The 13,839-nt window shown below is 35.8% G+C and overlaps 1 protein-coding gene across 2 annotated transcripts in view; it reads left to right on the top strand.

Moving 5' to 3' along the window:
• Positions 1-13,839, top strand: part of SMCHD1 (structural maintenance of chromosomes flexible hinge domain containing 1) — a 68,997-nt gene that overhangs the window by 22,211 nt on the left and 32,947 nt on the right. For both annotated transcript variants that reach the window (XM_063167052.1, XM_063167062.1), the window contains 13 exons: positions 409-502; positions 744-954; positions 1,802-1,919; positions 2,008-2,191; positions 2,694-2,891; positions 2,973-3,086; positions 3,567-3,673; positions 3,952-4,034; positions 4,187-4,300; positions 6,535-6,612; positions 6,691-6,810; positions 11,953-12,097; positions 12,324-12,420. In XM_063167052.1, the coding sequence (XP_063023122.1) occupies positions 409-502; positions 744-954; positions 1,802-1,919; positions 2,008-2,191; positions 2,694-2,891; positions 2,973-3,086; positions 3,567-3,673; positions 3,952-4,034; positions 4,187-4,300; positions 6,535-6,612; positions 6,691-6,810; positions 11,953-12,097; positions 12,324-12,420 (1,663 nt within the window). The remainder of the gene's footprint in view (positions 1-408; positions 503-743; positions 955-1,801; positions 1,920-2,007; positions 2,192-2,693; positions 2,892-2,972; positions 3,087-3,566; positions 3,674-3,951; positions 4,035-4,186; positions 4,301-6,534; positions 6,613-6,690; positions 6,811-11,952; positions 12,098-12,323; positions 12,421-13,839) is intronic.

Raw genomic sequence — 13,839 nt, 5'->3', positions numbered from 1 at the left:
GAGACAAAGTGTGGAAAGATTTGTGACTCTAATTCTGATTTCCAGACTGCAGAACAATTTACAGTAGGTTTTTTTAGTCGACCCTTTGATGTAAAGGATCTGTAGCCATGTAACAATTGTATTTTTTTTTCACTTATTCATTTTTTTTCAAATTTGTTTCCAATTATTTTACCCAAAAATTGGTCCTAGTGTGATTGTGCATGACAGAGATGAGAAGAATGAAAAGGAGTCACTCCCTTTAGTAAACCTTTTGTACCAGATATATGTTGTCAAGGAGTTGATTTATAACAGTGCAACAAACCAGTTATATTTTAATTAAAATAAAAGCTTATTTAGATTTTTTAAGTTATAATGTGCAATTTTTAAATTTCACTTGCTGGTTTGGTTTTTTTCTGAAATGTGTTTCAGTCATATCTATCACTATTATATCCATGGACCAAAAGGAAATGAAGCTAATGCTGTAACAAAAGAAATAAGCCCTTTCAACAATATCGATATTCAGGTAAGAGATTTTATACATGTTAGTCAAAAGTCCTCTTTGATGACAACTTATTTTATATTGTGCCTGTTTCTCTGTAATCAAGCATTCAAGATGTGTATGTAGTTTAATTTTTTGAAGTAATTCTGTTTAGCATTGCAGTGTAGAAACTAACTCCTTTGCTAACAGTCAGTTGTCAAAGTGCTTATTACTATAAATCTTTTGCTGTAAGGAAAATCAACTTACCTTTTTTCCTTTTTTCCAGATTTCATTGTTTGAAAAGGGAAAAGTACCAAAGATTGTCAATCTGAGGGAGATCAAAGATGACATGCAGACACTGTATATAAACACTGCAGCAGATAGTTTTGAGTTCAAGGCACATGTTGAAGAAGAAGGTATAGTTGAAGGCATCATCCGATACCATCCCTTCCTTTATGATAAAGAAACATACCCTGACGATCCATGTTTTCCATCAAGTAAGTGAAATGCTTTGCTGATTGTCCGTCCTATCATAGACAGTCCTACTACTCTAAATATTTTAATGAAATAAAAACCAGAACAACTTTAGGTTGAAGTGTAAATATTGCCATATTACCTGATTTAGGTTGAGACAGAACAGAAAAGTTCACATTCTTTTGGATGAACAGATGTTGTGAATTTTCTGTTGTGGTAACTCATTCCTGTAAACTTGATCTTTGGCATACCACCATCTGATTCCAAATTATAAACTCATGGAATGTACTCCAGTTGAAACTTTGCACTTTATTGATTGCATCTTTGCTCCAACAAAGAAGTAAAATATGAGCAGTTGATTCAAGAGATTTCAAGAGATACAGATTCAAGAGATTATAGTATCGAAATACTGCAAAGGACAACATATAGTCTGAAGTCTTTGGTTTAAAATTTGTTTTACTCAGTTGTGAGTTTTTAAATGCTAGGGGTTTTAAAATTCCTTGTGCTTTTTTTTTTGACAAAACAAATCTTGAGTTAATTGGGACAAGATTTCATGATACTAGAAGAACATCAGTTGAAGCAAAGGAAAAAGTAACTCTCAAAATTTTAAAATTTCGAATTTGGTAATATTTAACTTCCATTTAGAATTTTTCTTTACCTTCCTTATTTTTTCTGCTTGCTATTTCTAAAACATGAAAAAAAAAATGTAATATTGTATGTAATGAGCTTGATATAATGTGCATTGCTACTGTGCTGAATATAATAACAATAGTACTTCATTAAGATTGCTATGGGTTTTGATATTACACTAATTTTTTAAGGAAATATATTCAGGAGACTATCTTTCTTTTTTTTTTTTTTTTAAACAAGGATTAAATGATGATGATGACGATGACTGTTTTTTAGTAGAAAAAGGTGCCAGAGGAAAAAGGCCTATTTTTGAATGTTTTTGGAATGGAAGATTAATACCGTACACAACTGTGGAAGAGTAAGTGGTGATGTGTTTGTACAGTCTCTTTCTATAATGTAAACCTCCCTTTATGAAAAAAGGATTGTAATGACTTTCTCCTTTTAAGTTTTGACTGGTGCGCTCCTCCAAAGAAGAGAGGTTTGGCACCAATTGAATGCTACAACAGAATTTCTGGTGCATTGTTTACCAATGATAAGTTCCAGGTCAGCACAAACAAACTCACTTTCATGGATCTGGAGCTGAAGCTAAAGGATAAGAATACTCTGTTCACAAGAATCTTCAATGGACAGGTAATTACTGCATTCTGTTAAGTGTTTCTTCTTGGTGAAGTTCAGTGCATGTAATACAGAAAACTTTGCTCACTGGTTATTTGTTCATGTCTCTCTGGTTTAGTGAGCAGTAAAAGCTGAGTCTTTAAATCTGAAAACTTAAGACTGTATTTTTCCCTTTATTTTCTTGAACAATTACTTTATTTAGTTGTTACATGTCATTTTTGTGGAAAGACCCTCTTCCTAAAGGAATATGGCTGCTGGGGGAAGCACTTTTTTTGACTTGAAGTGTACCTTTCCTCCTTTTAAAGTTTTCAGACTGAAGAATCCTTTTTTTTCTTTGTTTCTGTTCTTGTGTTTCTTTTTCTTTTCTGTTTGTTCTTTTTGTGTGTGTGTGACTTTTTGGCTTTTCATTTGAGTACGGTATCTCTGTACTCTTAGAACTGTTCAGGTTTCTGATGTGGTCAGATTCAAATTTTATAATACATTGTTAATATGTACTTATTTTGTAATCTCTTTACAGGAGCAGAGAATGAAAATTGACAGAGAATTTGCTCTGTGGCTCAAAGACTGTCATGAAAAATATGACAAACAGATAAAATTCACAGTCTTTAAAGGAATAACTGTACGTACTGATGTATTATCCAAAAGAATGCAGAGCCCTTGGACAATGTATGCTGCAATAGAGTGGGATGGAAAAACATACAAAACTGGACAGCTGGTAAGTTAGTTAAACCCTGTGAAAGGGTTTATGTGCATTTGATGCAGGATTAATGAATTAATTGGTGTCTTCTGCTTATAGGTGAAAACTACTAAGACTCATCCAATATTCTATGGAAGCATTGAGAAATTTTACTTGTATGGGGACCATGATGGGGATATATTTGCCACTGGGGGAGAGGTTCAAATTGCTTTGGTAAGAAGAAATACAGAAAGGATTCACACAGCTAGTGTGGATATTAAATATTTAAGCATAAAGATATGTTTAAACATAAAGATATTAAATCTTTAGTCTGACCTGATTAAATTACTTTAAATAACAGTAAATACTTTTAATGTAATTTTTTACAATCAGCAGTCTAGAAATACTCAACTTGAGCTTTAATGTGAATATATTAAAATTGTTATTTATTATGAACAGTCTGATTTATAAAGATTTGTGTATGGAATAAAGTACCATACCACATTTAACATCAATATTATATTGTGCATCCATCTGTAACCCTTGTGGTTTCAGCAAATTTTAAAAAGTGTCTTTTAGCTTCACTAGGCAGTATTTGTTAGCATATTGCATTATGTCTTTGTTGACTTGTTTAGTCTCTTGATTGGGAGGTCTTTCTCATCTGACATATTATAAAGTCTGGCCACTTATAACTGCACTGAATTTTTATTTCAGGAACCACAGGCATTGTATGCTGAAACGAAAATTATTCCAATCTCAAAACTTGACAGAACAGTGTCTGACAAAGTTGTGAAAAAGTACATAGAGGATGAAATGGCAAGGTAAGCACTAAGTAACAATTACATAATTGTGGAGTTCCTAATTATAGTTTTTGTATTTAATCAGGAATCAAACAAAGATCAGTTTTATTCCCAAATGGGAAAGCAGTCAGCTGTTTCAGTAGAAACCAAAAAGCCCCCCCCAAAAACCAAGAAGAAATAGGTTGGGATTTGGTTTTTCTTTCCCTACCAGAAAAATAGTTTCATGTGTATTTAACTAAAGGTAAATTGCTCTTTATTTTAACTTACTGCAAAAATGTTCATCCTTTTTTTTTTATTAGACTTCCTGATAAATTATCAGTAACATGGCCTGAAGGAGATGAGTTGTTACCAAATGAAACAAGATTTGCTGGTACACCAATAGGTATATTTTTTTCTTCCAAATACTAAAGCATTAAATGCCAGTTAAAAAATATATTGTGCACTCTTATTAAAAAGACAAGCATACAGAAATCTCTGATCACTTTTAATCCACAACATATTTTAAAAGTCTGTCATCTTTCATTTTATATTTAGGAGCATTAAGAATAGAAATTTTAAATAAAAAAGGAGAAGCAATGCAAAAACTTCCAGGTACAAGCCATGGAGGTTCAAAGAAACTTCTTGTTGAACTCAAAGTTATTTTGCATTGTGAGTATTTCATTATATTTAATTGTATCTTTATTATTTTTAAAGTGCATAATGGATAATAAGGTATTCAATTGTATAATATATGTATATATTTAAAATACATATTTGAATTTGATAAGTGGATGTCGTAGTTAGACAATATTCCATCTGTTCGTGTTGCATTTCAAAGCCACTTTTCATGAAATGACAACTGCCTCAATACCATGTATCATCTTAAATGCTGTATTTTGATTACATCTTCTGTCACAAGTAAGGAGAGCCTAACAATTCCAGCCTGTTCTACTTAACCTGCATAAGAACATGGGTAAAATGGATAATGTTTCTGCAGTTAATGTAGCAATTTACATGAGATGCATAAAAGTGGGGATCAGACTTGTTAAGTATCTAACATAAATTCGCTTCAGCATTTTTAAAAAATCAAGGGTTTTTTTTAGTTACTCATTTGTGGTTTCCATTTTGTGGGTACTTCACTTGATGTTCTCACATTGCATTATTAAGAATTGTGTTCTGTCCAACGCAGATGAAATCACTCAAGTTTTGTTTTGTTTAGAACACTAAATTCTCTGAAAACTCCAATTCTGCACATGTCAAATGTATTTGAAACTTGTAGAAACCTAAAATCTTATTTCTTTCCATACACCATAAGAAAATCCAAATCCTTTATCTGTTAGGAATTGTAAAAATAGCTTTATGAGTGCTGAGGTTATTGTAGTGGTACATGTCAAGGAAACCAAATGAGGTATCTTAGCTCAGTTTAGTGTATATGTCATGAGTCTACATGTGGTATTTTAATGGCACTTGTTCATGGGAGCTGGCTGCTGTGCATGACCATTGTCCAGCATAGTGTGCTGGGGCATAAAGAGGTTGGAATTGAACAAAAGCTGTTCATTTAATCTAGATTATCAAATTGTCTCCTATCAGCATGTGTGACACACCAGTGTTTTGCAAACTTAAGATAGGGCATCCTGATGTCAGGAAGTATGGACTTGAGAGAGACCTGGTGTTTCTGTTGTTCTGTTTTGTCAGGGTCATTCCTAGGATCACTGAAAAGTCTGCCTTCAGACCTTTCATGTCTCCTGACCCATTCATGATGGAAATTTGTACTTTTAACTGTTTCTACTGCTTCCTGTGTTAGCTTTTTTTCTCTACTCAGTTGAAGAATCAGTAGTGTAATCCTCATCTTCTTCACCAGAACAATGAATAAGTCCTATAAGTGATGATTTGGGCATAGCACACCGAGCAAAACTCAAACCCTTATTTGTATAAATGAGAGAAATGTGGTTACACCCATACAAAGGCCAAGAGCAAATATAATGTACAAAAAGTTTCTCTTCTCTTTTGAGGAGTGGAATACTTGCTGAACTGTAGTACGGGCTACCAAGAGACCTGAGCTATGAGAAACCTGATCTCTTACTGGGCAGTCTTATTATACAAGCTTCAATTCAAAATTAGGGTTTGAATTAGGGTAAGAGAATGATAAAATCTCATTGACAGCTCTTACTTTATCTTATGTATGCCATTTGGTGCAAAGACAGGGTAATGAAACAGTTTTGCTTAGCTATAAAACAATTTGTATTTCTACTGCATTTTTTTTGTTCAGTGTAGTCTTATTGCAGTCACGTTCTATATTCGGAAGTGTGTTTTGGTGGAAAATAAAAAGTATTACTACCTCTTGACACTTCCAACAATAAATCTTACTTCTGTATTTATCTTAGGTTATAGAACCAGTCACTAGAACTGCCTCAGAGTTTCAGTGTGTTATATTTTTGTATATGTCTTAATTCTGCAGAGGTTTATAAAGATAAAACAATTTGGAGCAAAAAAGGAGGGTTTTTTCACAGTAATATTTTCTGTCAACTGCACATTTTTATCATTGCTCCCATTTAAGCAATTTTGCTACAGTAATTTGTCAGTTTGATCCATTGCCAGCATGGAGTGCAGAGTGCTCATAGTTACAGGAAATGTACAACCAAAGAGCTAACAAAATTCAGCTTTAAAAACCTGCTTCTTTCAGTGCAATGTGCCTGAGGCTAGCAAGTTTTAATTAAAGTGGGATTAGACAGGGAACTCATTTGTTTAGCTGTGATCATTGTGTTTAGTTGTAAAGCTGAATTGATGTTAGTTAGAGATCCTGAAGTGATAATAATACTAAATAATAAGTGATACTAATGCTTGAAAAAGTTAAGAATTATGGTGTAAAATTTAAATACATGAGCTAAGTGTTTGTTTTGCAGCACCTACTGAGAATAAAGAAATAATTTCCCATATCAGTCAGCATGGAGGCAAGTGGCCATACTGGTTTAAAAAAATGGGTAAGTTGCATATTCAATATCTTCAGTTTATTTGGTTTTTTGGGTTTTTTTTCTAATTGTACTTTTATATCTGTTTAGAAAATCTTCAGAAACTTGGTAACTACTCCTTGAAACTGCAAGTAGTGTTGAATGAAAGTAATGCAGACACTTATGCAGGAAGGCCTCTGCCATCTAAAGTATTTAAATTTACTATTGTAGGTAAGAATTCCCATCTTTTTTCTACTTTTAGTGTTTCTCTTTTATTAATATTATATCAAAATTTGTGATGTCCTAGTTGAGACGTGGTTTTCAGCACTGAAAAGTAGCATTTGCATGTCAAATTTGACAAATTTCCAGGAAACAATGGGGTTTTGTAGTAGGTTTTGATCTCATGTGTAATGTGTTGGCTCTGTGGCAGGCAGTTTTACATAAAAAAATAAAACCCTTGATGTGACCTTTCCTAAATGTACGTATAAAAAACAAACTTAAACTTCATTAGAATCCCCCTTTTTCCTCATGCCATTGACATAAATATTCTTTCATAAAACTAATATTCATTAGGCCAACTGTCATACATAAACCACAGAAATGCATTAAAAAACGGTTATACGTTTAAAATAAGCATGCTGAGCTTGAAGTCTTTTTTTAAATTAATTAATTAAGGAAGAATCCTATGCAAAACTAAATTCTCATTTGGTTGTAATGGATGTGTCTCTTTACTGCAATGCTTACTAGAATACTCATTTCAGAAAGGGTCGGAGTGAAAGGAGAGGTGGTCAGGTAGCCTGGAGCTGATGATGGTGCCAGTTATTGTTGAGTGTTTGTGGCTGAGAGAACGGGGAAGGCCAGCAAGGCAGATATTGTGCTGGGAGTCTGTTACAGACCACCCAGCCAGGATGCAGAAGCAGACTGAATACATAAACAGCTGGGAGAAGTGTCACAGTCACTAGTCCTTGTTCTTATGGGGGACTTCCCCTTTACCAGATGTGTGCTGGAAATGTAACACAGCAGAGAGGAAATGGTCTAGGAGGTTCCTGGAGACTTTTGAAGAGAACTTGCTGAGCTGACACAACTGGTGAGGGAGCCAGCTGGGCAGGGAGCCCCGTCTCCTTTGTGATTTTCTCTTTGAGAATAGAGAAGGACTGGTGGGTGGTTAGAGGCTGTCTTGAGCATATAAATCATAAAATGGATGTTTACAGTGTTCACTGTTCTTGAAGTAAGGAGAGAACTGTCATCTTGGACTTCCAGAGAGCAGGATTTGGCCTGTTAGGTGAGTGGTTGACAGAGTCCCTTGGGAGGTAGTTCTGAAGGGCAGAGGAATCCCGAAAGGCTGGAAGAAGAAGAGCAAAAAGGAAGCTCACAATCTGAACTTCAGGAGAAGACTCTGGCCTCTTCAAAGATCTGCCTGTTAGAGCTCTATGGAAAGAGGCCCTGGACAGACTGGAGGCCCAAACAAGTTTGTTAGTATTCACAGTCACTTCCTAGCTCAAGTCTGGTTCATCACAATGAATAGAAAGTCAGACAAAAATGGAGGCTTGCATGGATGAACAAGGAGCTACTGGCAAAACTCAACACAAAGAAGTATACAGAAGATGGAAATGGAACCAAGTAACTGGGGAGGAATACAGACACCATCCAAGCATGCAGGGATGGGGTTAGGAAAGCCAAAGTCCAATTGGAATTGAAAATGGAATCACTAGCAAGTGATATCAAAGTCAAGAAGATAGACTTCTTTAAATACATAGGTGACAAAAGGATGGCTGAAATAAACATGAGCCCACTGTTGAATGAGGCAGGGAACACAGGATGTGGAAAAGGCTGAGATACTGAAATCGTCTGCCTTAGTATTTACTAGTAAGACAGACCTCAGGAATCCCAGACCCCAAAGACTTTCCTCTGGTGAAAGGTCTGGGACAAGGAGGATACACCCTTGGTGGAGGATGATCAGGCCAGGGAACACGTAAGCAAACTGGTGATACCTATGTTCATGGGCCATGATGGGATGCACTCATGAACCAGAGACAGCTGACTGATATCCTTATGAGGCCACTCACACCAATTGAATAATCGTGACAATTGAGAGAACTGCCTGATGTTTTGAGGAAAGCATCACTCCCATCTACAGAAATCAGAAAGAGGACACACAGAGCTACAGGCCAGTCAACTTAATTTCAGTTTGTGGAAAGGTGATGGGGCAACTAATCCTGAAAACCATTTCCAGGTATGTGAAGGACTAGAAGATCCTCAGGAGTAGTTAGCATGGATTCACCTTCTATGATGAAAGGACTACCTTAGTAGATGTTGTCTACCTGGACTACAGCAGGGTTCTCATCAGTAAGATCCCATAAGATCCTTACAGAGAAGCTCATGAAGTTTGGACTGGATGAACAGAGTGAGGTGAATTAATGAACAGTGAGCCCAGAGAATGGTGATCTGTCTAGTTGGAGGGCAGCAAGTAGGGGTTACCCTAGGGGGTCAATACAGGGTTTGATCCTGCTCAATGTCTTATGAAGGATCTGGATAACAAGACAGAATGTACCTTTAGCAAGTTCTCCTGATAGCACAAAACTGGGAAGAGTGGCTGATACATCTGAGAATTTGCCACCATCCAGAATGACCTCAACAGCCTGCAGAAATTGGCTGTCTGGAACCTTAGGAAATTCAGCATGAAGGATGAAGTCTTGCACCTGCAGAAGGGCAGCCTGCAACCCAGGTATCTGAAAAGCAGCAGGAAAGGACCTGGAAGTCCTGGTGGGCAGCAGGTGGACACAAACCAGCAATGTGCCCTCACAGCAACAAGCAGCAACAACCTCTTGGGCTGCATTAGAAGCCGGTCAAGGGAGGTGATCCTTTCTCTCCTCTCAGGATTGCTGAGGCTAGCTGGGGTACTGTGCCCAGAGCTGGACACATTACATCACAACACACAGACATGGGTGTTCTGGAGAGAGTCTAGCACAGGCCCCTGAAGATGAGGAAGGGACTGGAGTGTGCTGAGGCAGTGAAACAATTTTCCCAGAGAAGTTGTGCTAGCTCCACCCCTGGAAGTGTTCAAGACCAGGTAGTATGGGACTCTGAGCAACCTTGTCTAGTGGAAGGTGTTCCTGTCCACAGCAGGGCAGGTTGATACTGGGTGATGTTTAAGGTCCTTTCCAACTCAAAGCAGTCTATGATTCTGTGATCTCTTACCTGAAAAAAGTCTGGGGGAGCAGTGACTGCTTTGCCTGAAGATGATTTGTGGGGGTCTTACCAATGTCTATAAATAACTGAAGGGGGAGTGTAAAGAACATGGAGCTGGGCTTTTTCCAGTGGTGCTCAGTGACAGGACCAGAGCCAATGGGCACACACTGAAACACAGGAGGTTCTCTCCAAACATCAGGAAACAGGGGTTTTTCACTATAAATGTGACGCAATGGTGGCAACAAGTTGCCCAAGAAGTTGTGGAGTTTCCTTTCTTGGTGATATCAAAAGTTGTCTAAAGATGTTCCAGGGCAGCTGACTCTAGGTGGTCCCATTTGAGCCAGGGGCATTGGATAAGATGACCTCCAGAAAACCCTTCTGACCTCAACCATTCTGTGAACTTTATCTACAAGAGGGACAGGAAGAGGGAAAGAAAAAAAAGCTAATTTCTTTGCATTTAAAATCAAAATGATTTTTTTGTCACAATTTTGGGAGGTACAGCTAACATCTGTTTTCAGAAGATCAAAGGGGAGGGAAAAAATCAATGTTTTCTATTTCTTCCACAAAAGAGAGGCTTTGAATGCAAATTCTTGAGGCAGAAAATAGTTCTTTGTATAGCATATTTTTCTAAAAGTTTCTGCATATTGGCAGAGTATAAAGAGGTGTTCTTGTATGACAGTAAAGGAAAAAAAATGTTTGGCATTACTTGAAAAGAGTAGTTATCTAAACATATGTCTAAAAACATGCCATGGAAGGCTCAAGATATTTCTGTGAACTTGCAAGTAAAGAAGAGGAAAAACAAAAAACTTGTTCTCTGAACAAAAATGAATCTTTCCTCTTCCTTTATCTCTTTATCAAAGTGAAAAGAGAATCTTATTATTTTCCAATAGTAGTGTGGCTTCCCCCAGTATGGCAGTTAACTATTCAGTTAAAGATTCCTTCAGCTATAACAACTAAAATGAACAAATCTCAATGGAAAGGAATAAAACTTTGAAAAACTGGTCTAGCTGATAGTGTTTTGCAGAGATAAACAAAACTCTACAACTTTTGTGAAAGTTGTAAATCTGGTATATTTATTACAGCACTGGACTGAGAAGCAAATTATTCTATTTTTCTAACAGAAGGTTGTCACAGAGTGTTTATAGTTGTTCTTGATAAGCTAAAAAATCACCATAAATGCTGGTTAAAACTGAGCTTCCGAAGTCAATCTACAAGGTTTGTGGTTTTAGTTCAGACATGTTCTTTTGGCAGTTACTCACTTAAATATTGCAGAAGTTATTCTACTGTTACTTTCTCAAATAATTTTATAGTTTTATCATTTGCTTACAATGACAAATAAAGTTGTAGACACTGTAAGGTTGAGGTCTTTCTCTTGTTATAACCAGTAACTAATTTTGGCCAATGCAAGGTATCTGTCATCTCCTGTGCAAAGGAAGCTCCCTGATAATGGACACCCCTAGGTTGTATAGATAGTTGTTAATTTGAGTTTGAAATTTTTTGGTAGGACATTAATTTACCATGTAGGTCAGCATGCATTGCTTCTTTTTTCAAAGGTCACTTGGTCAAGACATTTGGTTTCCACAAAATATGATTATTGATTTACACGCTCCAGTTGATAGACACTCCACTTGTTACCACTGGTCTTGTTTGCTAGTGCCTAAAACTAGCAAAGGAAGTGTGGAGGAGCCAGGTTTCACAGGAAACTAGTGGAGGAAGTGTAGTGGGGCCAGGTTTCACAGGAAAGATACACTCATGTTTTTTTTTCTAATACTCATCATTATATACCTTTATTTCTCAAATTTGAGGCAATTGTAGAACAAAAATGTTCTGTTGCATGAATGATTTATTTTACCAGAATTAAAGCAATTGAATATTTAGGAAAAGCTGTCCACGCAGAACTTTTTCACTTTCAGGTGCTGTATTGGTGTTTTGAATACTTTGGGAATTTTGACTGGCTTGTTATGTTTCTTATACTGTAGTCTCCCACTGTTATATTTTAACCACTGTTTTTATTTCAGTGTAAATTAAAAAAAGAACATAAGCATAACTTTGGTTATAACAGTATTCTGAACAGCCTGTTTACTTTGTGTCTGAAAACCTCTTGACTTAATTGCAGCCTTAATCAAGAAAAAGCCAAGGAGCACACATAATTCTTTCTAAAAATGTATTATTCTTTTCTCTTAGAAGGCAAACCAGAGAAATTTTTGGTGGGTCTCTTGGAGCTTCCTTTTCGAATTGGAGTACCTTTTAGTATTCCTTTGGAATTGCAGGATGAATTTGGTCATGCAACACACTTGACAAATCGCATTAGACCAATTCTGGAAGCTAGGTAATTCAGCCATCTTTTTTTATTTGCCCTTTCTTTATATGACAATAATATAATAATACTTTAGGGTTTATCTGAATGACATTCTGGGAATTTCTCACATAAATTAACTTATAAAATAAATATTTTTCCTTTTATGTTCATAAGAATGTCTGAAAGTATCTTGTATATTAAAACACTGTGTTTGTTTTTAAACTGGTTCTCTTGTGTTTTCTATATATTTTTCTAGTGGATTAACACTGAAGCATGAAGACATACCTGTGGCAACAAAGTGTGTCATTAAGGGTGTTACTGCTAAAGGCTGTGTAAATAATTGCCAGGGCAAGGTAGGCTAATAAATTTAAACTTTAAGTAAACTTTCTCTGTCTACTAAGAGACGGAGAAAATAATTTTTATGTGAAATAAATTTTTAAGTTTGCTCTGCACTAATGACTACAGATATTTCTTGGGATATTTTTAAATTATTTCTTAGAGCTCTACTTGGAGCAATTTGTATTTCCCATACCTGCACTCTTTTCACAGCTGATGGGACCTGGAGCTAGAAGGGCTGAGCAATGCATGGATGTGTGGTAGAGTGTACCCAGCACACCAAATCAGCTGTCTTAGTTTGAACTAGTACTGAGATTGGTTTAAACCAAATCATTCTGGTGACTTTTGCACTGAAAGATGATAGGGAGCTAAAGAAAATGAAATCTTGCATTCTTAGTTCAGATGATGAGTAATAGCAGCTAATATGCAGGGTGTCTGCTCAAGCTCCTTTAATTGTTTCCACTATTCTTGTTGCACTTACACAGTTACGCTTATCCACTTACACACTTATGTTATCTAAAGCCAACCTGTTACTGATGGATTCTCAGCACCTTGTCAAGCTTCTACTTTACTGTAAAACCCAAAATGTACATTCCATGTTAAATAAGATTTTTTTCATAAAACAGATCTTAATGCTTTTGATGAATATAGATTTAAATATTTTTAAAATATTTTAAAAATTATTTATAAGGCATATTTAGACAGTATTTTAGCCAGGTGCCTATCCTTTCATTTAGTCTGATAATATAATAATGTTAGTGTATTAATAACAAAGCTAGGAGATGAGATATCCCATTTTACTGTTGATATTGTTGCTTAGAAAATAGCAAATAATGTTGCTGGTGGAAAGATGTATGAACAGGAGAAAGAGCATATATACCTGCTTATTGAAAGTTAAAGGGTGTTCAGTGTAGTAAATTTTGTAGGCAGAGTTCATAATCTAAGGTGAAGGGCAAGAACAATGGCATAAAATGGAGTGGATTATGAGAAATAAAGTGTATAGGAGCAAATGTGCCAGACTTTAGCAAGAGATAAATTTGGTGAGGGGCAAGACCAAGAATCATTTAGGGAATTTGCAGTATAGAAATAATACTGTACAATAATAATTTTAAAAATTATTACTATTTTTCATTATCTGATTTTAATGTGAAAATTTGTTTTAGTGATGCAATTTACAGCAGTTATTTTTCTTACATCCTTAATCAAAGATAGATGGACAGTGATAGCAATGCCTTGCTAAGGAATAACAAACACAGAACTTGCCGACCCTTATTTTAAGACTTTTTTTTTTAACTGCTATATTTTTCCCCATTTAAACAGCCTCTAAGCAGGAAATGAAAAGTTATGACCACTGCTTTTTGTAGTTTCAGAATCATGTAGTTTAACATATAAATCCTGAATTGAACATCTCTGATTATAATAACATGGAAAAGAGG

Source organism: Melospiza melodia, chromosome 1 (genome assembly GCF_035770615.1).
Source record: "Melospiza melodia melodia isolate bMelMel2 chromosome 1, bMelMel2.pri, whole genome shotgun sequence".
In the NCBI taxonomy this organism is placed as follows: Eukaryota; Metazoa; Chordata; class Aves; order Passeriformes; family Passerellidae; genus Melospiza; species Melospiza melodia.
Note: the sequence above shows the minus strand (reverse complement) of the source record. Positions and strands in the feature narration are given on the sequence as shown.